The sequence below is a fragment of the Ipomoea triloba genome, chromosome 6, assembly GCF_003576645.1.
Source record: "Ipomoea triloba cultivar NCNSP0323 chromosome 6, ASM357664v1".
NCBI lineage: Eukaryota > Viridiplantae > Streptophyta > Magnoliopsida > Solanales > Convolvulaceae > Ipomoea > Ipomoea triloba.
The window spans coordinates 2,172,114-2,199,836 of record NC_044921.1 but is presented as its reverse complement, the minus strand read 5'-3'; the positions used below and the strand labels follow the sequence as shown (position 1 = coordinate 2,199,836).

The window sequence follows — 27,723 nt, the reverse complement described above, 5'->3', positions numbered from 1 at the left end:
AATGAGACAAAGCGTGAAAGAACAACAAAATGCAACTAGTGGAGCACCCCGGGTGCTCCTCCCACAGTCCCACGCACCAAAAAAATGAAACAATAAAATGTAACTATACTAATATAATTGAACGATAAATTCAAATACGAACTCATTTTGCAATTGAAAATGCAATTCCTGCTCTTTACAAGTTCATATCTTCCAAATATGTATACATAAGTCTTCAAAATAGCATAAAAGAGAACTAAAACAGCATACCTATAATCATTAATCAACATTGACCACTATCTTGATTTCTCAAATTGAAGCTATACAAAAAAAAAATTTCAAAAAGAAAAAAAAAAAAAAAGAAGCTATACAAATAATAATAATAATAATAATAATAACAACACAGGAGAAAATTCCCTCTCATTTGGCATGTTACTTATTACACTTGAGTTTAAAATTTATGCTATGCATTTCCAGTGATACTGTTCATAACTGTCAGCTTCAAAGAGCAGCGTTGAACCAACCAAAAAAACAGTTAAGACAGAGACCGGCAAAAGGGTGATAATACTGTAACACCCAGCCTCTCGAAGCCATATAGTGACTCAGCTTCACTGCTTCACGTTGTATCAATGTCCAAATCCTCCCCAATCAATACAAAGTGCACGAACCAAGTAAAACAGGCTGAAGAAAACTACAAATTGTCATTTCAGATAATATTGAGTTACAGGAGACAATCAGTACAAATTATTTATCAAAAATTGCAATAGTTATAGATCAGACCTCCGAAGCCATCAGAAGTTGAAGCACAGGAAAGCTTCGTTACACCATCTCATTGCAAACCAAACTCCTTGACCTTATTCAAACCCTTTGAGATAAATGAATTGATGTCGCAGTTGTAACTTTCGAGAAGCCAGCTGAAGCAGGCTGCAAATGTGAAAACTTTATCATCTCAACAACTATTCTGCACCAATGCTATCCACCTTCACAATCCAGTTGAAAACAAGGATGGGCAGTTTGAATTCAAGATTCAGTCTAGGAGGCCTCAATTTAGCCAACTAGGCCAAGGGTCAGCAACAACAAGCCATCAAAACAAGGGCAAGCCGACAAAGAATGTTGGTATGTGTGCCATTGTCAAATAAAATATAGTTGTGCCTAAAATATAATTCAAATTGTAGATGACCAGACAAGCAAGAAATTATCAACACAGCACTATGAATGAAAGAAATAAACATGAGAAATTCTAAATTGCTACCTTTAGCCATAAATCAGCAATAACATGTGTTGCCCACTACACAATCCAACATCAGCATGCGAACATCTTATGAAGTAGGTACTGTAACATCACTATTAGATCCTTCAACGAGGAAAGGCTCCAAAGATCCCCATGTTCTTCCAACCATCAGTTTGACGCGAAGGGGTACTGACAGAAAATAGAAGATAAAATCCATTTGAACATAAAGGCTTCTAGCAAAGGTCAAAGGATAATAGACATCAATTTACAATGATGCTCAAAGTGGAGGAAAACATGCACACATATAGGAAACTACAAATTAGAAAGAAAGATTGAACTCATATTTAGAAAGAGATAGTGAACAGGAAACCCTGATGACCACCCCCCCACAATACTGATATCAGATGTCCCCAATATTAAGACTGTGTACACATGCATTTGTATTCAAATTCTTACCAAGAAGTGATACTGCATTTTCCATGCTTGTACGGAGCAACATTCCAGCTTCCTTGACAACAGAAGGATCAGCTTCAAGGACAAGTTCATCGTGAACCTGAAGACAAAAGATTCTGGCATCAAATGAATTCAAAGGTAAATCTAAATGTCATGAAAAGCTTATTGGGTTTAATTGTTAGAAAGATTAACAAAGTCCTGAAGAGCAGACCAAGCCTCAGTGGCAATTTTCAATGCCCAGATATTGTTAGTTCTTTCTCTAATTCTCTTGGATGAACTTGAAGAAAATTTTAAGATTAGCCCACCTTAACATGCATGAGTATGAATTTCAACTCAAGCAAATAATTATAATAATCATGTTTGAGATTTAGCCAAGGTAATATTTTAAATTTTTGGGTGGATATTGGTCAATAGACATACTGATAAGTGATAACTACCTGTAGGACGATTCGGCATCTCCCTTTAAGCATGTCAAAGTTTTCAGGCAATGCAGAATTAGATCTAGACTTTGGAATATCCTTGACAATTGCAGAGTGGACACTTATCATTGCTATTTTGATAATATCAGAGGCAGACCCCTTAAAAACAGCATTAAGCGTAGTAAGTATTTTGCAACAAGGAAAAAAATAAATAATAATTACACAAAGGAATAGGGGGAGAATATGGAAGTAGGGAACAAAAGATACCTGACAGATTGAATTCACAGCCTGCCGCTGAGCTTTAGATTTTTCTTTACTGTTTCCAAATTTGATTTTTGACAAGAAACGCTTTCGTCCATTAAGGGTCTCCACATAACTGCTCCACAAAATTAATAAAAGTCCATAAAACCCTGACACCTTAGTTATGGCATTTGAACAAGGATTATGGCTTCAGTTGCTTAAACTAAATGACCTTAATGCAGATAAGCATCTAATAGAACAACACAACCTCAACTATTAAAAACAAAAAACCTCCCTTAGTGCTGGATAATGATCTATTTTTATATGGGGAACTCTCAGTTCTATGTTTTAGCTGAAACTGTAATCTCATTATTTAGAATCAGGAATCTACTAGATTGTAGAAATACTGAAATTATAGTAAAAAACCAGTACTACATAAGAAATCACAAATGCTTGTTCAATGAAAGGCAGAAACTTGATAATCTGGTGAAGGGAGTTAATGAACTCGATATGCCTAAGGTTAGTAAGAAACTAGTGACCTCAAGAACAACTTGTTTGATTCTCAGTAAAGCAAGGATGAATTCTTTTCTGAATTGTTAAAGGTCTGTAAAGATATAGCAAAACAATTAGCAATATGTACTCACCCTTTCTCACGACAGATAGAAACTGCTTCTTGTAGCCAGGAAGCAACACCGGGAAAAGAGCCTTTGAAGCTTTGAATTTTTTCAATAGCTTCATCTGAACTGCAGCCCAATTGTTCAGCAAGAGATTTAGATCCCATTCCATACAGAATGCCATAAACCAACCTCTTAGTTTGGTCTCGCTCTTTTGAGCTCACAATAGACTCTGATTTCCCTGTCCACCTTGCTGCAATCATGGTGAAAACATCACCATGGGGATTACTTAGGAGCTCAATCAAAGAGGAATCTTTAGAGAAATGGGCCATAAGTCTCAGTTCAATCTGAGAGTAGTCTGCTGTTAGAAATAGCCAGTTCTCCTGAAAAATGACAAAAAAAATTACAAAGAGGTATATCACAGTATAGCCAATGATAGTTATTACCAAAACTCAAACAGATACATGCAATCTACTAGTCTTTGATTTCAAAATCTAAAACATGATACCTGAGTAGGCACAAAGAAGTCACGAGCATTGATCTTGTAATGGTCAGCATCTGACTCACCATCAGCTTTATCATTGTTATTCATCTTGAAATCAATCATATGTTCAACACACTACCAGGAAAAGTATATGGTAGTAAGATTAATCTGTGCTTGTAAGAAAAAAGCTATCTAGCAGTGGAATTTAGTGTACAACAAAAACTGGTGGCAGTAATGAACCTGGAGATTCGGTTCCTCCATTGAAAGCCGTCCTGTACCTGTTGATGTCTGCAGCCAATGACCATGCAGTGTATACCTCTGTGTCCTCATAGATAGCCTAGCAAGTGAACAAATTGAACCCAATGTACAATTCAAGAGTTTTGCCAGTGTTCTGTGCTCTTTGATAACAGGAATAATAGGATGCTCATCCCTGAAAGTGAACAAATGTTTTCATACAGTGGCATCAAGTCCATGCAAAGGAAGGGAAGCAAAAAAGTATATTCATCATAATCAGCATAAACGACAGTATGCAATAATCCTACAGAGCTGAAAAAGAACAAGGATTCATGCATCTACCCCAGATTATGAAGCAGTGCTCAACTTGACTTGACAAGAACACAAAACTGCCATTTCCAGCTTTCCCTTAAACTATAAGGAAGAAATGTAGTGCCAGAAAACAGCAACCTGGGTGAATAGTTTCAAGTCTCTTGGCAAGTAATTTTACATCAATGGAAAATGCATGATTATATAGACAGCAAGGCAATTGATACACGTGAGTACCTTAGCAAATCCAAACAATGTTTATCAGTGCTGGGGTGTTGTTTCCCTTTGTCATCACTGTTTGGAACAGGAAGCTTTAAGTGGTTATAAAGTACATTTGCGATGTCTGCAGGAGTATTCAATGAAAAGTTCATGCCAGCCAGCATGTAAGCTTCCCTCTCCAAACACTTTAGCTTTCTTCTCACGATTTCCCGAGCTCGTAGGCAGCCTTCCATGTCAACACCAATTCCCCACAGCTCCATATCTGAAAGAATATCAACCTAAGAAAGAAACAATAAAAATTAAGAATGAGATAAAACAGAAACCATTAATTGACTTCTACGGAGTGAGTAACAAGTTATCAGAAAGAAAATCAAAAACTTGCTACTGGGGAATTTTATTTTCTCCTCTACTTGATTTTGTAGGGATATTCTTGGTACAAAAGGATAAACTAATTAAATTGAAAGAGACCTCATTCAATTTCTGTAACTATTGATACATGAACTTCATTAAATAATTATATCATGGCTATAAGAATCAAAACTAAAATAAGGCACACATACACACCCAACATGGAAAGTGGAACTCAAGATATATTGCTGCTTTCAGCAAGAGAAAATTTCATTAGCCCTAAAAAATTTAAAAAAAAATAAAAAAAAAGAAGGCTAAACGGAAGCAAACAATATGCTATAATTGGACAAAATATGTTAGGACAAAATAAAACAGAAATGAAGCTTAGGAAAGCAATTTGACACACTTATGTTATAACTAATAATGGAATCACAATTCCAATCATTGACTCCTTACCATGTCTGGCACATTCATTCTATACAATATCACTACACGGAATAAGGAATCATTCCATTTCCTTTACTTTGCTACACAGAAGGAACAGTGATCCAATGGACAAGGAACCAAAATATATTTTCCTAGTATCAGATATCCTTTGATTAATTTCTCCATTCCTATCAAAATTTCATCCATTCCCACTTTTTACAATTCCAATGTATCAAACAGGGCCTAGGGGTTTAAACTATAGAAAGTCAGGACAAAAAAAAGCTCTATGTGTTTAACACCATCCTTAATTGTTGGAGGGAAAAACCACAGGAAAAAGAGTAAGAATAGTATCTGCTAACATATACTCAATAACCAGTGAGTGAACTTGAATGGTCACAGGCAAACTAATTGTCGGCTAGTCATCAAAGAGTTTTGCAATCACATACGGAGTACTAAATTATGACACCTAAGATCAGATGTAGCTCAGCATACCAATGGCATCTCCACAGCTGTAAGAGGCTTAAGAAGACCTTCAGATATTAGTAGTTTCCAAAGAACCAAACACAAGGCCCGTGTTTGTGCAACTCGGCGGCAACAACCATTATGAGCAGCTTTTCGCATTTGGTTCTTCCATCTACCATTCTGGTTAGCAGATGCAGCAGCCTCACTTGATAACCTCTTCTTGACTTCCTGTACATAAATTTTAACCAAAGAGATCAAATATATGGATAAATCCAAAAAAAAAAAAAAAAAAAAAAACACGGCCTACTCATATTTCTATCCAGTGGCTCAATTACTAGCAAAGCAGCAAGTTTTTTTAGGGTCTAAAGCTATGAGCACTTGGCAGACAGAGGGCACTCATTTCATGTGCACAAAGGCTGTGTTATATCCAATGTGGCTCCCTAACTTCACGGAAGCACTATTTGAAGCTCTATATTTGTAAACAAGGAGCACACATTGAACATCATGGAGATTCAATCCCAAATGGAGTCCACCAACTCAACTCTAGATTTAATAGGAGCCAAATGTGACTACCAGATACCTAGGGATCATGGTACCAAATTATGCAGATTCCTTCTCGTGCATTTTAAATATGTGCAGTCTACAATCAGAAAACTTTGTAACTAGATGTATGAAATTACCTTCTCTAGACTAAGACTAGAACCCTTCTCCTCATCAGGCCAAAGAATCCATGCCACAATGCAAAGATCAAATGCATCTTGTAAGTGGACAGGAGACAAAATATAATACCCTTCATTTAGATTCAAACCCTCAGCTTTGGCCACAGCATTCACTGAACCAAATCTCAGAATTGAAACAGCAGGGCACTCAAGCACCTGAATCTGTTTTTTCAAGTTCCAAGTGAACTTTTTTACATTGTTTTTCCCCATTATAGTTCTAATTCTATCCCATCGTTGTAACGCCATCTCCCATTGATGCTTTGGTGATAGAGCATCATTATCACCAAAAACATTGGACAGCAGAAGATTTTTTTTGCTGTTTGACCAAAATAAATCTTTGGGAAAATTGACATAATACACAGGAGAATTTTGCCAACAGATTGCTATGCCATGAATTTCAAAAGGAACATTGGTGCTCAGTTCAGATCTTTTGTTGAAGTGGATATCAAAATAGAATTCTCCAGCAGCGTCCCAGAGATCCAAGAAAGTATCAAATCCCCCAGGACTCCTAACTGCATTAACTGGACCGCTCTCCAGTGCATTCTTGTCATTTCTGGTACTAGTTCCATCCCTGTCATGCAGCTTCTGCACCATATGACCAATATCCTCACCATAGGCTTTTTCTTCATTGCTATTGAACTGAAGAGGAAGAGTAGTGCTTGTTTCATTTTCAGAATTGATACTTCTATACCCTTCTGCAGCTGAAACAGGCTCACCTGCCTCACCATAAGCAATATTATATTGTATAGAAAATCTACCTTTAGAATTTTCTTCTCCTGCTGCTGAAATAACCCTATTTATCTTCTCATTTCCTTCGTTGGCTGATGTCGAAACTACATGGTTTATATGCTCCGGATGAACAAAACTGCTAGTTGACTTTTCGTCAGAAGAGGTGCTTGATTGTTTCCTATCAGCATTTCCTGCAGCAGTTGACAGAAGAGGTCGAGAAAGCGGTGCCACATCAAGTCCAAGTGACTTGAAAGCTGAGAATGCAGCAATTCTTGCCTCTTCAGCTTTCTCAAGAACAATCTTGCGCGCACCATTTTTAATCTTTTTGGCAACTCCCAATTGCATCCTCCGCTGTACAGATCCTTTCAATAGGAAGGCAATTTTAGCAGGTTAGAGATCACTCGCTGATAGTGATTGAAAACCATAGATAGATGAGATGGAAGTAAGAGAATGCTGTAAGCATCTTGAACCTTGATGTACTAATGCTCATAGTATTGGGGACATGAAGTATAGATGAGTATGGGTAAAGAGCTATACATCTATAGATATTAACAATAGTTCCAGAATACGAGGAAAGTGAAAAAAAAAAAAAAAAAAAAAAAAAATCAACAAAGAGAAAAGATTAACTTAGAGATGTCTTGCGAGCATCTCACAGAGACTACCTTGTTCAGACCATGACGAAGATTCAAAAAGTGCTTTCACAATTTCAGGAAGTGATGCTTCTGCAATTGCTTGAGGAGTCCGCAAACCAGATTTGTAAAGTGCTCTAGCTCGGGAACCCTAGTAAGCTTTGATTATTGTAATTACTTTTGAGGGGAAAAAAAAAACTATAGGAATATGTATTTGTGTGTATGTACTTATTTATTTATTTATATGCAAGGCTAGAATTTTAATAACCTTAACATAAGGTATGGTAGTGAGCTCCACAATCTCTGCCCTGACTCCAAAGGAAACACGATTTTGGAATTTGGCAACTAAGCCTTCAAGGTCCTGCCAACCAAGCCTTTCACAAAAGACAGCCACCATAGATGCAAACCTCCCAGCACTTTCTTGCAGTCCCTGAACCATGCCCCTAGTCACTTTGAAAGCATTGCAAACCTCCGGAACAGGCACTTCCTTCATTCCAACATAATAGCAATTTAGGCATAAAAATTAAGAGAGACAAAATCTCAACATAGGGAAGCAACTCTAAAATATCTTAAGAGTACTTTCTAAACCACTGGACAAGGAGGATACTGAATCCAGGTGTTTGAGATAGCAATCAAGGGTCAAGGGACCCAGAAGAAAACCAATTAAACTCAACCTCAAGCGTAAAAGCCCAAAAAAACAAAGAAACTAGAGACCAAGATATCCCACCTGTACAAGTCTTGTTAGTATTAGAGCCACAAAAAACCTCCTAGACACCCGTAGCACTTGTTCATCTGAAAGCACGCTATGATTTGAAACCCCAGATTTGCACTCAAGCTTTACCTGCAATCCCTTATTACCCTCCCTTGATCTATTGAAGCTGCGAACTGGAGCAGCTCCATGAGCCATCCGCATCAAAAAGGGTTCTTGAACACCAACTCGATTGCCAACAGACTGTGCATCATAAATATAGGGAAGCATATGTTCAATGCAGCAATACAATATAACTGTTCCTATCTTCTCAAACTACTCTATAATAATTAACCAAGAAGACACTTCAGCCATGCTCTGTTAATAGAACAGCATAAAGCATATGAACTAAACCTTCACTGTAAGAAATTTACAGTTCCTACCAGGCAAGATGTCATAGGTCTAAATCATATATATAGTACACAAAATAAAATCATAATGCATATAAGCATTAAACATTTCCACTTATCATGGGCACTATATGACAAAAATCAAATGTATGAACGTATAATTTCACAGTTTAGACCAAATAATTTTGAGCAATAAGTCTAAATCATATATAGTACAGAAAATAAAATCATAATGCATATAATCATAAAACATTTCCACTTATCATAGGCACTATATGACAAAAATCAAACGGATGAACATATAATTTCACATTTTAGACCAAATAGTTTTATGAGCAATACACACAAACTACTGCAAGTAAAAACCACTTATCAAACTTTAGAAGCCTTGGGAATTAAGATTTTTACCTGATCTAAAGTAGGCAATTCCATGAACCTTGAATAATACAAATCCCAATCCGGTTCAACCTCAAGATTAATGGGTGTGACTAAGTAAACCAGATGCAGATCAGATGCAAGTACAAAACCTTCTCTTGCCCTCAACAGATCATCCAATACAACCTAGGAAAGACAAGATAAGCAAGACCAAGTACAACTATTATTTTAGTTGCTACAGAAGTTCAACCATGTCAATAAGTAAAATACATTATGGCAGCACCGCAGCAGGTAATGTCAACAATCCAAGAGAAAGCAAAAGAAATTCTTCAAAGAGCATAAAATCATAGCAGTGTGAGACATTTACAAGTGATTCTTCTGGAGAGAGACAACTACCAAAAGATGCTCGACCGAGAGGTGTGGTAGTGTATAATTTTGTATCATCACTCCATTCAAGAAATTTCCTGTGGCATAACCATCGAAGAGAATCTTGTGCTGATTTTACCACATCTTCAAATGGTCTTGTTGAATTAAGAAGGGTACATCTAACATATCGGTGAATATCATTAGCGGTCTGAACAATGCCACCAGCAACAACCTCTAATATTGCATGGATCATTCCATTCTTATCATCTGACAGACAAGAATGCAATGGTGGGCAGCTGTCATTTATGAGTCTCAGTATTCTTTTTATTTCCTCTGGTTTGCAAATCAGCACCTAATTCAACAAAGACACAGCACATTTATATAGCAACTTTAATAGTGATAAGATTAAAAGAGGCACAAGAATAAATTAAAAAATAGAAAACACTGAAACAATCTAATTGGATAAAACAGCTTTTAGCCCTCCTAACAAGTTGACATATGAAGACTATGACAAGTTATGTAATTCTGCATAATTGATGATTAAAAGCCAACAAGATAAAGGTACACAAAGATAAGGTAAACCTACACTCTCTCCTTTTGTATCAATTCCTGTCCGGCCAGCACGACCAGCCATCTGCCTGTACCTTGTTCCATCAATAAAGTCGCACCCAATACGGGGTTGTCGGAAAATAACTCTCCGGGCAGGGAGGTTAACTCCAGCAGCAAGAGTTGACGTAGCAGTTAAAACTCGTACAAGTCCTTTGCGATAACAACTTTCAACAGTCTCTCTTTCCTCAACCTTGAAAAGGAAAAACTTTGGTTAATATTTCAAAAAGTACTTCATTTGAAGGGTCAGTAAAAAAGACATGTTGGAGGAAACAGAAGACAAAAGCACAAATAACAACTTTGAAAGGCACCAAGACCTTGTGGTCTAGTGGCACCAAGTTGTACTCCTATATGGGAGGTTGTGGGTTCAAGCCTGAGTGGAGGCGATATTGGCTCTTTGTGCTTCAATAAGTTGAGAAAGTAGCTATGAACAGATACTGCATTCTAAAAGAGTCAACAGTACTAAAAAAATAAAAAATAAATAAAATAAAAAACAAAAAAAAAGAAAACTTTGAAAGGCAAAGCCAAGGGAAGACAGGATATAACACTAAACAAATCATGCTACCATAAGTCCAGCATGGTGGTAGGCAACACCAGCTGGAAGAGTCTCTTCTAGTATAGGATCCAAGCCTGCAGGAGATCTTCGCAGGGCATCAATGGCAGAATCAATATCAAACAATTCAGTCTGGTTGTTGTGAGGGCTGATTGAGAATTTCTTCAAGTACTTTGCAACATGCCTAGCAGTTGATTCACATCCTTTTCGACTGGAACAAAAAATTAGCACGGAATGACCATCTTGAACAACCTGATATAATCCAATTATCCAAATTTGTTAGGGCTTAAAATCTTTGCTAATAGAATTTTAATAAAGTGAGAGCCAACCTCATTGCACAGCTCAACAATATGATCTGGATCTTTGCCACCAAGCTCAGCAGCTTTTGACATTGTCCTTACAATTTCCATCTTTCTGTTATAAATTGTGTTACCTACTTTAATGTACTCCTCTAATGGAACAGGGCGGAAATCTGTTTGGTACAAAGCTGCCTGTAAGAAGCAAATTAGACAAAAAGAATTATCGGATGACATGAACCTTGAGAGCCAATTTCCAGATTCTACCAATCACTTCTATATAAAAATTTAATCCTAGGCTAACATTTTAAATTGGTAGTCATATGCATGGGCATCATACGAGAGGCATGATTTTGAACTTTTAATGAAAATTGGGTAAACTCAGAAGGGTTTGCAGAGATGTGACAGTGGCATTCATATTCCTTTCACCTAAAATTATTGGATTTCAATTTTCAAATGAGCCTGCAAAAAGACTGTAATGGAGAATTAGCCCAGCATCAATTCAAGAATACAATTCCATATGAACTTAAAATGGTTACAGATTGCCTCTGTGTTCATAAGCAATCAAACAGTGCTTTGGCATTCAAAAGATAATTTCAGGAGAAAGTAATACAGTTTCAACAAAAGAAGAAAAATCACAGGTATGCTCCAATATTTCATTGCAGGTATAACTAAATTGTGCAAAGCTCTCAAGGGAATTTCAGAAACACATACAGAGCTTTGGCAATCAACAAGCAAATAAAGATATAAATGCACCCCAACCTTTAATTGGAAAAGCTAACCGTCAAATAAATAAATAAATAATATATTAATATAGTAAACAAAAGGAGTCACCACACTTTTTATTTAATCTACACTATCTATCGCATATTTTGTGATTCCGCTAAGACAAGTAAATGTTTACCCATAACTCCACAGCTACCTTAGTTGTTGTGAATTGCTATATCCATAATAATATACTCCGTATTAATAATACATAAACATTTGGCATATTTATAGAGGAATCCAAACCCTTGAAATCAAGAATATTGTAGAATGTAATTCTCCTAAGACACTTTGAAGCTGATCTTTGGTTTACTACCAGAAATAAAGATCGTCTTACTCACATCAAGCCAATCAGCGACTGCAGCCACATTTGGCAAAGTTGCACTCATTCCAACAATTTGAAGACCATGAGCAGGGTCAGCTTTCCCGCTGCTCATACCTGAACTTTCTCCACTGGATGATTCTGTGTTGCCTTCACCAGCTGCATACCGAAGCTTTGTCAGCAATAGCTCCAGTAAATAACCTCTGCTCCGATCACCAACCTATTATGAAGGTGCATACACATTTAGCAGTAAAACAGAAAATATCATCGCAATTGCACAGCTACAAGAGCATGTAGATGATTAATTAGGGTATTCTGTTGGTGCTGCTGTTAAAAGTCATATACTCTGTATATTAAACAAACAAACAAAAAAAAAAAAGAATCTTGTTGCTTATAAGAGAGAAGAAGAAAATGGCGATAAGCTATTGAAAAGTGAAACTGTGCAGTATGTTTCAAAAAAAAAAAAAAAAGTAAATACCATATGCAGTTCATCAATCACAATTATACCAAGCTCTGAAAGACGACCCTCTTCTAGCAGTCTATTAACTAAGGAGTTTGCTTTTTCAATTGTACAAACAGCAACAGATGTGTCCTTTGGAAGGGCTCCACCGCCTTGATTTCCATAATAACTGCGTACCTGCTTCCCAAGTGGTTCTAAAAGGACCTCTAGGTGATCTGCCTGTATGTGTAATTTCAACATAAGTCAAAATGTAAGTAACATATGCAAGAGAACTAAAACATTTTAAAGATGAAAGAACTGCACCTTTTCTGCACAGATGGATACATATGGCAGTACAAGGATTGCCATTTTTCCCTTTGATAAGATTCGCCGTAACATTAAAATTTCAGCAACAAAGCTTTTACCAGCACTACAGGAATTAAAGCAATCCAAGTCAATAACAATAATTAGATTCACTAAACTTCTTGAAGAGTTCACCTTGCTGAAATCTGATGTATCAACATATGGAGAATAGAGGGAAATGTGTAGAAAAATTTATATCAGTTAGGAATGCGGAGAAGATGAACTGGACATGCTATTTCTCCTACAGATGAGAGAAAATAACATCTTGGAAAATTTACCAGAGGAATTTGGCAACAGGAAAATAAAATGTTCCAATACATTTTTATAGTGTACGTCTTCTTTCAAAATGACCACTGTGTATATAAACAATTTCAAGGATAATATAATCATCTAAAAGCTAGGAGATTAAATGATTAATGTTTAATATCAATTTTAGCCCGTTCCAATCTAGTTCTAGAAATTTGCCCATACTCATGCAAATTGAGATTGGGGTTAGAAAGAACAATAACGAATAACTCATTTAGGAGGTATAGAAGAATTTGTTACTGAGAATGGGGAAGCTAGTCTTCATCTGAAATATAAAAGTGAATAAGCATAAGGTGAGTGATGAGTGTTGCTCAAAAAAGTGACTAAAATATCATAATTTATGAGCATTTATTCTTCTTCTCTCTTTCATTATATGTTATAACACTAGGGTTGACCACTAAATTCTGTATCTGCAAATCTTTCTCTCCAACCAATTAATGCACAGATTCATTGAAGACAGATAAACAAGCTAGCAAGGTCTACTTAAGATGCCAGTTTATCCTGTCAATATATTAAAACAAGGATCAATGAGGAATGCAGTAGCTTATTTAAGGTCAGGCAGGAAAGCTTAAAGACAAATAAGATTGACACCACAAGGAAATGTGAAAGCACAGAATTTTCAAAGCTGATATATATACCTTGTAGAGGCACAATAAACCAGATTCCTGTTCTCCAGAACACCATCCACATGCAGGCAATCAACCTGAAAAATGGAGAAATGTTAATTATACTTTTAACATAGGAAAAGAAAAAATAATAATCTTTTGAAGGCTAAAAAGATTCCTTTCTGAAGTCTCAACAGCAGTTAGCAGGTATTACTAATAAAAGCAAACAAATGTCAAGAAGCAAGCTAGAATCCAGTGTCTTTTAACATCAGCAGAAATTTGGCCTTGCAGGTAGCTAAGATATTGTTGAATTTGGAAGATGGAATGGCCTGGCGGGTGGAGAATAACAGCCACCCGCCAGTTAGGCGGAAGCAAAGATGAAGAATCAAGGAATGGGAAATGTATATAAGACTTGAAAGATATAGAAAATATATGATTCTATATTATTTGTGTTTCTAATAAAGAAACATAGTACATATATATATACAGACACATAACTGAAAGTACCTATCCATAAACTGACACCTATTCATAAACAGACACAACCCTATAGATAAACCTAACTCTTTATTTTTCAACACTCCTCCTCAAGCTGGAACATCTGAAAGTTCCAAGCTTGGATTAAAACATACACTCTACCCTACTTTGAATTACAAATGAAGATTAAAAGCAGCTAGAGAATAACAGTGTTGGATTGCTTCGGAGGGACATTGCTATACACAACCCTTGGGAATGAAGGCACCATGGGCAAAGCTTGTCACAAACAACCTTGGGAATGAAGGCACCAAGGGTGAAGATTAACGCGAACACCCTCACAGCAACATAAGCACTCTAGGATTTGCCAATCAACAATCTTCGTCAAGAACAGCAGAGCAAACAAATCATTAGCAGCAAAGGGGATGTAGTAGAGCCCATAGTAATGACAAATACACCCAAAGAATAAAGTATGAATACCGGAAACACCACATGGTTGTTGTTTACACCCTCTTATAGGATAAGTGAATATCAGAAAGGGCTTCCGGAAATAAAAAAGATACCAAACTTGAAAACCCTAGGGAATAAATATGGTATACCGAAAATAAAGAAACAAATACGGTTATACCAAAACACCCCGGAAAGAAGTTTGGCCAACAAACCCAAAAAGCCTTCAAACTTCACCAAAAGGTCCAAAGGGCAAAACAACAATCTGTAAAACTTTCACCAGAAAAATACATCACAAGGAAAAATACACAAATGGAGTCGCAGAGGACCGGCGAGAATGTCTGGAAAGTTTCGCCGGAAAATACTGCCGGAGGAGGCCACACGCGCCAGCACGTGAGTCGGAAGTCCGACGATGGTGGCGGCGCGTGGAGATGGGTTGAGTAACACCAATTTGACAAAAGACTCACCAAAAGCAAGTAATTTGAAAAATTAGGGTTTCACGTGAACAGTAACATATGTGTACTACTGTTCATGCGACTGAAAAAATGCAATTTTGATGTTTGAAATACCCTAGGAAAGTAGGCTCTGATACCATGTTGAATTTGGAAGATGGAATGGCCTGGCGGGTGGAGAATAACAGCCACCCGCCAGTTAGGCGGAAGCAAAGATGAAGAATCAAGGAATGGAAAATGTATATAAGACTTGAAAGATATAGAAAATATGTGATTCTATATTATCTGTGTTTCTAATAAAGAAACATAGTACATATATATATACAGATGTGTTTCTAATAAAGAAACATAGTACATATATATATACAGACACATAACTGAAAGTACCTATCCATAAACTGACACATACAGACACATAACTGAAAGTACCTATCCATAAACTGACACCTATTCATAAACAGACACAACCCTATAGATAAACCTAACTCTTTATTTTTCAACAGATATAACCATATGCAATAGCTGCTTACTGGAATTTAACATACACACACCCACAAAAATGCATGGTTGAAATAAAGTTGTTCATTATGAAAGACTAAGACAATCATGCATGTTTAGAATAACTTAATGGTAGTGACTAGTGAAGCAATCAATGATGCCCACTTTTTTTTGGTCTCATATCTCCTACACAAAGGCACATTCAAATGGTAAACTCAGTCCAATAGATGACGATGTAGGCTGGACTTGGGCATCTAATCAGTGGAAAATTATCAAAATAGTGAGAAGCATGGCCAGAATCACTATGATATTCTTTTTCCTTGGTTGGGGAGGAATTCTTGAAAAGTTCTGGATTAATGTACTTCTTTTAACTATGGGGAGGATAATGGCCCCCTCAAGCCATATACCGGTGCCAACTCAAACATGCCACCAAAAAAAAAAAAAGGAATCTAGTGATCCCCTTCAATCTAGTTTCCAATTAACAACAAAAAAATATAGACTTTAATCCCCACACCTATGACCTAACCATATACACCTGACTTTCATAACCTTTGTAGTGTTGGAAATTATATATTCCCAAAAGTGTAGAACAGTACCTGCCATGTATACAATTTTGATATACCCTTCTTCTTGTATACATTACATATTTCAGGTGGAAGCCAATTGCTAAGATCTAAACGATCCTTTTGCAGGGCAAAACTTGAAGGAGTATCATCTTGACTTGATTCAGAAATAGCTTTGATATCACCTGATCTCTCGGTTGGTGTATTAAACATTGGGCTACCATTGTCTTGCACAAAGACTTCCACTTTACTTTTAGAAGCAGCATATTTTGAGGTGCCAACATTTTCCTCATGTGAAGATCCATTTACTTGAGCTTCATTGCAGGTGCTGTGAACATATTGATTAGCTGCAGAAACATGCTGGGCTTGCTGCCCACTGAGAATCTGGCAATTCTTACTTTGAGAAAAAAATTTGTCCTCTAAAGCAAAGTCAAAATGCTTTACAGGCAATGGAGAGACTTCTTTATCCAATTCCTTACCAATCTTCCTTATTGGCACAATAGCAGGAACCATTCCCACACCAGAAACTTTATCTGCAATTCCTTCAATTAATTTGTTTGATTTATTGCCACATCCTCCATTTTTTAGATTGTTGGAACTAAGTATCTCATGCCGGGTATTCAAAGCTTCAGTTTCTTTAGTAACTTGGTAAGCAACTTTCTTATTTCCAGCAAATAACCCATCAGCAACTTCAATTGCTTCATTCCAGAAAGTTTCTCCCGGTGAAAATATAGAGGTCCTATGTCCTGATGATGGAGTACCAGCCACATGTTTTGTAGCAGACAAACCAGGTGTTAGAGACTCAGTTGCTTCAGCAACAGGAACATTATTACATTTTCTCAAGCTTATTTGAGGTTCAGCAAGTCTATCCACATTCACCTACAATGGCATGTAAAAATTCAAATGCAGATATAAATGTTAATAAACAGAAAATATGAATATTTGAAAATGATGTTTGTGTAATCTACCTCACTGGAACGCACAATTGCATATGCAGACTTAGCAGCCACATTATTACAGGTATCTTCAAGATACTTATTAGGGGAGCTAGCTGCATTGTCCTCAACAGAAGAGTGGCTCCCATCAGCAGTAAAGGGCCTCCTTCCCTTTGATGTCATAACATCCAGATCACAAGTAGATGGGCTAGCATGCCTTTTATTAGGATGCACATTTTGCTGTAATGGTAAACTTTCACTAGGTGGTACTTCACTGTGTGATGGACCAAAGAAAGAAAAAAAAAAAAAAAAGATATCATTTAACATATAGAACAGAAAGAATATATAATGCTCCTATCATGCTGAAGAAAAAAAAAAAATTTCTCATGTTGTGAATTTAATCTCAGTGTCACTGGTTGTGTATATAAATAAAGTACCTGCAGTATAATGACAAGAAATCACTAGCAAATTGTTTAAGCTCTAAATTTTCCTGAACTCCTGTCGACTCCAAGGAATCTTTAGGAAGCTCTCTAGCTGCAAAGCCTGTATTGGATAACACTTCAAATTTCTGCCCTTCACCAGTAGTTTCAAAACCTTGAGAATGTGCTTGCCTTGAAGAAACAGCCACTTCCTTTCCATGTTTGGAAATTAGCCCTAGATCTAATGTCAAATTTCTCTTAACGGCTGAACCACCTGCCTCGTGCAAAGGCGTACTATTGTCCTTAGAATTGACTAGATAACTCTCCAGGGAGCCTTTGGTGCCTGGAGACCCTTCAATCGAAATCTTCGCATCCTTATTGACTCTCGGAGATTTCAAAGCAGGTGATTCAAATTTCCTCTTCTTCTTTGATGCAAAGAACTAACAAAACCAACAAAGAACACGGGCAAAACAATGCCATAAGTTCGAAATATGATTATTGAGTATTATTTACACCTGGCATTGGAACGAATTGAGACACACAGATATAATTGAATAATTCTAAAGAAATGAAAATTGTGGAACTTTTTAGGGTTTGAAATCAGAGAATTGTGGATAGCATTTCCAATTTTACAGTGTGTGTATGTGTCAGGGAGAGGTTACCTGGTCAATCCGAGCTCGAGGAGCATCAGAAGCCATAACAACACTGAACTGAGTTGAGGCTTCAGATATGCGGGTCGAATGAAACGCCCCGTCTCTTCGTCGATTCGGAGTTTCAGAGAACACTTTTAAATCCTTCAGGAAGACCACCAAGAAGGCGGGCCGGGGAGGGGGGGAAAGAGAAGGCACTGCCGCACTGGTTTCAAATTTTCAGTTCAGAGAACTTTCTCGTTATTGCAATTCCATCCTTCAAGTTCCGAGTTTATAAACATTGACCTTGCACCATCAAAGCTAATTAACGGCAAATTATGCTGTGGACCCAGGTCCACCTTGCGGATCTGGGTCCAAAACTACGTCGTTTTTTTTTTAGTAAACATATTGCTGAATATAGAGTTGTCCAAAAATGTGTAAATGTAGAGGTTTCAAAGTGTGAATGTAGAGTATAGAAATCGTGAATGTAGATTTATGATTGTGTAAATGTAGAGTTGCCCAGAAATGTGTGAATGTGGAGGTTTCAAATTGTGAATATAGAGTATAGAAATCGTGAATGTAGAGTTATGCATGTGTGAATCTGTAATAGAGTTAAGAAGTTATAGCAACTTGTATCCCTGTAATGTGTGAATGTGGAGTTCTCAAGTTGTGAATATGGAGTATAGGACCTGTGAATATAGAGTTTTGAATGTGTGAATACATAACAGTGATAATATAGTTACTAAACATATAATCCTGTAATGTGTGAATGTGGAGTTTACAAATTGTGAATGTAGAGTATAGTGTATGTGAATGTAGACCCAAGTCCACCTTGCAAGGTGGACTTGGGTCCACGGCATAACAACCCGTGAATTCCCAAACTACAGTGTTTGGTTGGAGGGAATTGCAATTCCGCAGAATTGCAATTCCCTCCAAATGATGAATTGCAATTCGGTGGAGAGGAGGGGCAATTTGTTGGTGTAAAGACAATTTTGCCCCTCCTCTCATACCCTTTGTCTTTTTTTTTTTCTTTTTTAAATTGAAAGAATTATTATTATTATTTTTGAAATAATAATTATTATTATTATTATTTTGAAATAATAATAATAATAGTAATTATTATTATTATTATTATTATTTAAAAGAATTATTATTATTATTATACTTATTATTGTTATTATCTGAAAGAATTATTATTATTATTTTTTTGAAAGAATTATTATTATTATTACTACTACTAGTATTTTCGCCCGTGCGTTGCACGGAATGAATTTGTTATAATATTTTAAGAATATCTAGATTGATATACAATTAGATAAATTATAACATCGAATATTATATAGCGTAATTGATGAAATTGGTTGGATTGGTTATGTTTTATGATATTTTCTTTACTTGAATTAGAGAAAATAATTGTCCAATTACCCGTGCTGAATAAAATTTTTTATTATTTATTTAGATAATAAAATTATTTTAAAAATTTAATTTTGAACATGTACATTTATTTGATTATAAGATTAGTGCAAAAGTATCACTCAATTAATTGAATAATATATGACTTATTTATTTACAATTATCTTAAAAATTAAAAAGATCGATATTTAATATAACTTAAGTAATTATATTATTATTACAAAAATAAATATGAAAAAATGAGAAATAATTTAACTTTAATTATTACGGAGTATAAAAATAAATTCAACGACCAATATTTAGCTTAATTGCCATAATAATTATTAGGCAATTATTATTAGTCAATTACTAATTATTTTTCGTTAACAGGAATATCAATTCGTATATACAAAAATTATTATTATTATATATTAAATATAAATATTAATAATAGATTCCCGTGTAATATTCATTTCCTTTTCGTTCATAAAAATTTAATATTAATTTTTATATGATTACTGATTAGAAAGTAATATAATTACAAAAATATAATTGTTGAATATATTTTCAGTGAAATATTAATAAATTTGTTATGTGTTTCTTTCTAAATAATTAATATAAATATAATTATAATTATAATATAATTGTCGATTATATTTCCAGTGAAAATGAATATATTCATTTCCGTTTTCCTTCATAAAAAGAATAAATATTCATTTCCATTTCTTTTTCCTTCATAATTTTTTCCTAATATTTCAGTTGGTGGTTACTAATTTTTGCATAGGGAAAGCTGTGTTATATTTATAGTGAATTTTTATTATTAATCTCCTTTTTCATTTGGCTTGATTCCGGTGCCAATTAGTAACATTAGTAAACATAATATTAATAACATATTTCTGTGTGTAATATTTATTTCCTTTTTCATTCATAAAAAAATTTGATATTCATTTCCATATAATTAATAAGTAATATAATTATAAAAATATAATTGCCAATTATATTTCCAATGAAATATTAATATATTCATTTTCTTTTTTCCTTCATAAATATTAATATGATTAATATAATTATAATAATGTAATTTTCGAAATAAATTCATTTCCTTTTTCGTTCAATTTTCAATCAAATATAAATATTAATTTACTTTTTCAAATGGCCTAAATTCCGTGCCGTTTAATTTTTAGTTAAATATTTTTGTAATGTTTTTTTTTGAACTATAATTTCACCTCTGAACATGTATGAATAAACGAATAAAACAACTGTGTTTTCAAAGTAATGTAAAACCATGAAATGTTAAGATTTAAACAAAACATAACTGTGTAGGATTTCAACAGGAAAATATTTTATTAATTGCTTCTCAACTTTCACATCTCTTAACAGATCAACTATCATTTGCATCACATTGCTTCTTAGGATCCATTATTATTATTATTATTACTAGTATATAACCCGTGCGTTGCACGGAATGGATTTGCTATAATATTTGGATCAATATACAATTATATATATTATAACATCGAATATTATATAGCGCAATTGATGAAAATGATTGGATCGATTATGTTTTCTGATGTTTTTCTTTGAATTAGAACAAATAATTGTCCAATTATCCGGGCGTGGATAAATTTTTTTTATTATATATTGAGATAATAAAAATAAAGATGAAATTATAAAAAATTTCTAATATTGAACGTGTACATTTATTTGATTATAAGATTAGTACAAAAATATTACTCAATTAATTGAATAATATATGACTTGTTTGTCTAAAATTATCTTAAAAAGATCTATAAGTAATATGACTTATATAATTATATTATTACTAAAATAAATATGAGAAAATGAGAAATAAATTAATTGTAATTATTATAAAAAATAAATTCAATGACCAATGATTAACTTAATTATCATAATAATTATTAGTCAATTATTACTAGTCAATTACACTAATATATGTTATACTTTTATACTTTAAGTATATTCATTTTCCCCATATTGCAATTTTCTTGTTTATATAAAAAACATTATAACCAATAAACATAAACACATAGTAAAGTATGATTATTTAAGAGAAATTAATTTATAATAAATGCCTCTAAATTTTGGGGCNACAGGAATATCAATTCGTATATACAAAAATTATTATTATTATATATTAAATATAAATATTAATAATAGATTCCCGTGTAATATTCATTTCCTTTTCGTTCATAAAAATTTAATATTAATTTTTATATGATTACTGATTAGAAAGTAATATAATTACAAAAATATAATTGTTGAATATATTTTCAGTGAAATATTAATAAATTTGTTATGTGTTTCTTTCTAAATAATTAATATAAATATAATTATAATTATAATATAATTGTCGATTATATTTCCAGTGAAAATGAATATATTCATTTCCGTTTTCCTTCATAAAAAGAATAAATATTCATTTCCATTTCTTTTTCCTTCATAATTTTTTCCTAATATTTCAGTTGGTGGTTACTAATTTTTGCATAGGGAAAGCTGTGTTATATTTATAGTGAATTTTTATTATTAATCTCCTTTTTCATTTGGCTTGATTCCGGTGCCAATTAGTAACATTAGTAAACATAATATTAATAACATATTTCTGTGTGTAATATTTATTTCCTTTTTCATTCATAAAAAAATTTGATATTCATTTCCATATAATTAATAAGTAATATAATTATAAAAATATAATTGCCAATTATATTTCCAATGAAATATTAATATATTCATTTTCTTTTTTCCTTCATAAATATTAATATGATTAATATAATTATAATAATGTAATTTTCGAAATAAATTCATTTCCTTTTTCGTTCAATTTTCAATCAAATATAAATATTAATTTACTTTTTCAAATGGCCTAAATTCCGTGCCGTTTAATTTTTAGTTAAATATTTTTGTAATGTTTTTTTTTGAACTATAATTTCACCTCTGAACATGTATGAATAAACGAATAAAACAACTGTGTTTTCAAAGTAATGTAAAACCATGAAATGTTAAGATTTAAACAAAACATAACTGTGTAGGATTTCAACAGGAAAATATTTTATTAATTGCTTCTCAACTTTCACATCTCTTAACAGATCAACTATCATTTGCATCACATTGCTTCTTAGGATCCATTATTATTATTATTATTACTAGTATATAACCCGTGCGTTGCACGGAATGGATTTGCTATAATATTTGGATCAATATACAATTATATATATTATAACATCGAATATTATATAGCGCAATTGATGAAAATGATTGGATCGATTATGTTTTCTGATGTTTTTCTTTGAATTAGAACAAATAATTGTCCAATTATCCGGGCGTGGATAAATTTTTTTTATTATATATTGAGATAATAAAAATAAAGATGAAATTATAAAAAATTTCTAATATTGAACGTGTACATTTATTTGATTATAAGATTAGTACAAAAATATTACTCAATTAATTGAATAATATATGACTTGTTTGTCTAAAATTATCTTAAAAAGATCTATAAGTAATATGACTTATATAATTATATTATTACTAAAATAAATATGAGAAAATGAGAAATAAATTAATTGTAATTATTATAAAAAATAAATTCAATGACCAATGATTAACTTAATTATCATAATAATTATTAGTCAATTATTACTAGTCAATTACACTAATATATGTTATACTTTTATACTTTAAGTATATTCATTTTCCCCATATTGCAATTTTCTTGTTTATATAAAAAACATTATAACCAATAAACATAAACACATAGTAAAGTATGATTATTTAAGAGAAATTAATTTATAATAAATGCCTCTAAATTTTGGGGCNAAAGAAGAAAGAGTTGGCTCTATTTTCAAAGGTGAAACCCGATCAGGCATTGGAATCGTTGAAGTTTCATCCCACTGCACCTAAAGATAGCAATACATATCACTTTAGGCATCACAAATAAAAATGTATCACCTTTCAAACACAAGGGTATTACATTTAGACATCTCCATTTTGATTCGGGCCACTTGTGGAGATCACGATCTTCAATGCCAACAATAGTTCCAATAAACCCAAAAAAAACCACCACATAACGCTCATAATATTAGTTACTGGTCTAGAATTGATACGAAGAAAAGACACATCACCCTTAACAATGCTAACACATGTGACATACCTCTGCTCAGGAGCTTCTTCCCCTTCAAACCTCATTTTAAATCTCATTCCTATGGAGTAATTGTTTTTTAGAGACTCCAGGTCATATGGAATGATAAATTCAGTTGGGCTTGTCTTGTAATATATTGGTGATATATATAGCACAAAATTTGTGAAACAAAGGATCCTCTCAAACGAAAGTGTAATTTTTTTTTTAGTTCTACTGACTCGGTTACAATTTAGTATCTGTTCATAGCAAAACGAAAGTGTAATTAATTTTAATTGTAATAACAATTGATTGCTAATTTTATTAAAATATATATGGTTGATTAATAAAATCAATGATTTTACTAAAATAATTTTGAGTTTAATTTTGCAAAATGCTCCTGTTTAGATAGAAAAATTATCCAGGCACTTCTGTTTATATATATATATATATATATATATATATATATATATATATATATATATATATATATATTGTAACACCCCAATTTTCATAACCAAATTTCCTTAATTTTTTTCTTTCTTAATTGAAAATTTACTAATACAATAGCGGAAGCATTATATTTAACCAAAAGAAAACGGGTGTTACCGCCACGCTCAGGTATCTCTTCTATACCCAAACGCTAAGGCTAATACTTACAACACTTAAAAACAATAATCCAAATCCAACTTAATTACAATTAGTGAAAATAAACTATACAACCATACAACTTCTCAAATAATAAATCTCCAATAACTCGATTCTTAGTTTCTTCTCAATTTGAATTCATCTCGAATTCCTATCCATGTCACCTGTAAAAATCATTTAACACAAAATATGGGGTGTATCCAAAAATTAGCATAAGCTAAGTAAGTTCCATTTCACCCCGTAAAATATAGGCTTGGGTTTTATTTATCACTTATTTCATGATCTTATATAATAATATACTTTTCAAAAAATAATGTGGATATATCATTTTCCAAAAAATAACATACAACATATTTGTCAAGAGGAGTAAATACTAAGTGGAGAGTCTTTAAGCTCTAAACATAACCACCAATAGGCATCATAAGCCAAACCAAAACCAATAGGCACTACAGGCCAAACTTCCAATTTCATAAATCATAAACCAAATTGGAGGATTCAATCCACACCAATACCAATCAATTAAATTTTCATAATGACCACAATTCCAATGGTAAGTTGTGAGATTTTCCCGGCTCACACTCTTGCACCAAATATTATTATCCTCCAAGACCAAATATGTATATATATAATTTTCAAAAATATAATTTTTTTTCATAATAAATATTTTCACCAATAAAATATATAATTTCTCCAAATACATTTTCTCCACAATAATTCATTGCATAATAATGAATCATTCTTAATTTACGATTGACGGAGTATATAACACCAAAAATTCCAAACCATTATTTACACAACACACGGGTTTGACCCGTCAAAATACATTCTTGATATTTCAAGAATCATCACACACAATATGCAAATGTACTTGTGATCACATGAACATTACAATACACATAACTTTGTAAAACACATAATTTTGATATCATATCATAAAAATATATTTATAAATATTGGAGCAAAATATGTAATTTTAGTCGACATGAAATCTTACCTCAAAAGCCCAAAATTAAACTCTTATCAATACTTAGTAGCACCATAGCCACTTTGATAATGAACCTATAAATTAGTCAAACCTTAATATAATTACTACTAATTAATATTATTATTATTAGTACCATGGCCGAATCATCATCAAACCATCCATAACCTTAATCTTTACCTTCTCATTATTCTAATTTCCTTCAAAATCATTATTATTGCCAATTTCATCATCTATACCAGTATAATACCAAATCTTATCATCATTTCTTTATTTATCCTCATCATTATCCAAGAAAAATTACAACACCAATAGTGCGTTCCACCGTGTTCTTAACATAGTGATAGGGATTAACTGCTAATCAGAGATCAAATCTTAGCGGTAAACTATTATATAAGTATTGTATATAATTGAAGGAATATAATATCTATTAACTATGAAAAATAAATTAATAGATCAGACAATGAAAGATTATATACAGACATAAAAAAAAAAGTAAAGCAATTAGGTATTGTATCTAATTAAAAATGAAAGGTAAGCTTACTTTTGAAGCAATAGAGAAGAGCGTGCGTAGAAAGTAGAAACCGATTAAGAGAGAGGTGAGGAGTTCATTGTAGGAGGCTGGAAAATGGAGTGAATAAATAGGTATAGAATGATGCAGTTCCCTCTTATACTCGTTTTTAGCCAATTAGAGGGAAAGAAAAATGGTGAGTAACGGCTGTGTATTTGCAAGAGAAGGGAGGAAATCATGGAGTAATCTATATTGTATGTATTTATATAGAATGAGTGATTGGTTGTCTTCATAATCATCCAATAAAAAGAAATGGAAAGAAATCAGGGATGTACANCGATTCTTAGTTTCTTCTCAATTTGAATTCATCTCGAATTCCTATCCATGTCACCTGTAAAAATCATTTAACACAAAATATGGGGTGTATCCAAAAATTAGCATAAGCTAAGTAAGTTCCATTTCACCCCGTAAAATATAGGCTTGGGTTTTATTTATCACTTATTTCATGATCTTATATAATAATATACTTTTCAAAAAATAATGTGGATATATCATTTTCCAAAAAATAACATACAACATATTTGTCAAGAGGAGTAAATACTAAGTGGAGAGTCTTTAAGCTCTAAACATAACCACCAATAGGCATCATAAGCCAAACCAAAACCAATAGGCACTACAGGCCAAACTTCCAATTTCATAAATCATAAACCAAATTGGAGGATTCAATCCACACCAATACCAATCAATTAAATTTTCATAATGACCACAATTCCAATGGTAAGTTGTGAGATTTTCCCGGCTCACACTCTTGCACCAAATATTATTATCCTCCAAGACCAAATATGTATATATATAATTTTCAAAAATATAATTTTTTTTCATAATAAATATTTTCACCAATAAAATATATAATTTCTCCAAATACATTTTCTCCACAATAATTCATTGCATAATAATGAATCATTCTTAATTTACGATTGACGGAGTATATAACACCAAAAATTCCAAACCATTATTTACACAACACACGGGTTTGACCCGTCAAAATACATTCTTGATATTTCAAGAATCATCACACACAATATGCAAATGTACTTGTGATCACATGAACATTACAATACACATAACTTTGTAAAACACATAATTTTGATATCATATCATAAAAATATATTTATAAATATTGGAGCAAAATATGTAATTTTAGTCGACATGAAATCTTACCTCAAAAGCCCAAAATTAAACTCTTATCAATACTTAGTAGCACCATAGCCACTTTGATAATGAACCTATAAATTAGTCAAACCTTAATATAATTACTACTAATTAATATTATTATTATTAGTACCATGGCCGAATCATCATCAAACCATCCATAACCTTAATCTTTACCTTCTCATTATTCTAATTTCCTTCAAAATCATTATTATTGCCAATTTCATCATCTATACCAGTATAATACCAAATCTTATCATCATTTCTTTATTTATCCTCATCATTATCCAAGAAAAATTACAACACCAATAGTGCGTTCCACCGTGTTCTTAACATAGTGATAGGGATTAACTGCTAATCAGAGATCAAATCTTAGCGGTAAACTATTATATAAGTATTGTATATAATTGAAGGAATATAATATCTATTAACTATGAAAAATAAATTAATAGATCAGACAATGAAAGATTATATACAGACATAAAAAAAAAAGTAAAGCAATTAGGTATTGTATCTAATTAAAAATGAAAGGTAAGCTTACTTTTGAAGCAATAGAGAAGAGCGTGCGTAGAAAGTAGAAACCGATTAAGAGAGAGGTGAGGAGTTCATTGTAGGAGGCTGGAAAATGGAGTGAATAAATAGGTATAGAATGATGCAGTTCCCTCTTATACTCGTTTTTAGCCAATTAGAGGGAAAGAAAAATGGTGAGTAACGGCTGTGTATTTGCAAGAGAAGGGAGGAAATCATGGAGTAATCTATATTGTATGTATTTATATAGAATGAGTGATTGGTTGTCTTCATAATCATCCAATAAAAAGAAATGGAAAGAAATCAGGGATG

At 33.1% G+C, this 27,723-nt stretch overlaps 1 protein-coding gene across 4 annotated transcripts; it reads right to left on the bottom strand.

Moving 5' to 3' along the window:
* Nucleotides 1–359: 359 nt before the first annotated feature.
* On the bottom strand, nt 360–18,229 carry LOC116022640 (helicase and polymerase-containing protein TEBICHI). 4 transcript variants are annotated; one of them, XM_031263417.1, is made up of 28 exons: nt 18,040–18,229; nt 17,396–17,817; nt 16,992–17,232; nt 16,057–16,902; nt 13,623–13,687; nt 12,640–12,745; nt 12,355–12,555; nt 11,896–12,096; nt 10,823–10,984; nt 10,506–10,745; nt 9,921–10,133; nt 9,336–9,686; nt 9,002–9,154; nt 8,223–8,447; nt 7,764–7,982; nt 7,529–7,646; nt 6,099–7,228; nt 5,449–5,646; nt 4,201–4,460; nt 3,661–3,850; nt 3,445–3,555; nt 2,967–3,319; nt 2,350–2,458; nt 2,101–2,241; nt 1,667–1,763; nt 1,232–1,399; nt 760–903; nt 360–670 (listed from the first exon to the last, which is right to left on the bottom strand). In XM_031263417.1, exons 1-26 carry the CDS (start codon nt 18,073–18,075, stop codon nt 1,299–1,301), a joined length of 6,489 nt encoding a protein of 2,162 aa, XP_031119277.1. In that variant the 5' UTR covers nt 18,076–18,229; the 3' UTR covers nt 360–670; nt 760–903; nt 1,232–1,298. The 4 variants fall into 4 exon arrangements, with proteins under 4 accessions (XP_031119277.1, XP_031119276.1, XP_031119280.1 ...); XM_031263416.1 differs by having other exon boundaries at nt 360–660; XM_031263420.1 differs by having other exon boundaries at nt 360–660; nt 12,514–12,555.
* Nucleotides 18,230–27,723: the final 9,494 nt, after the last annotated feature.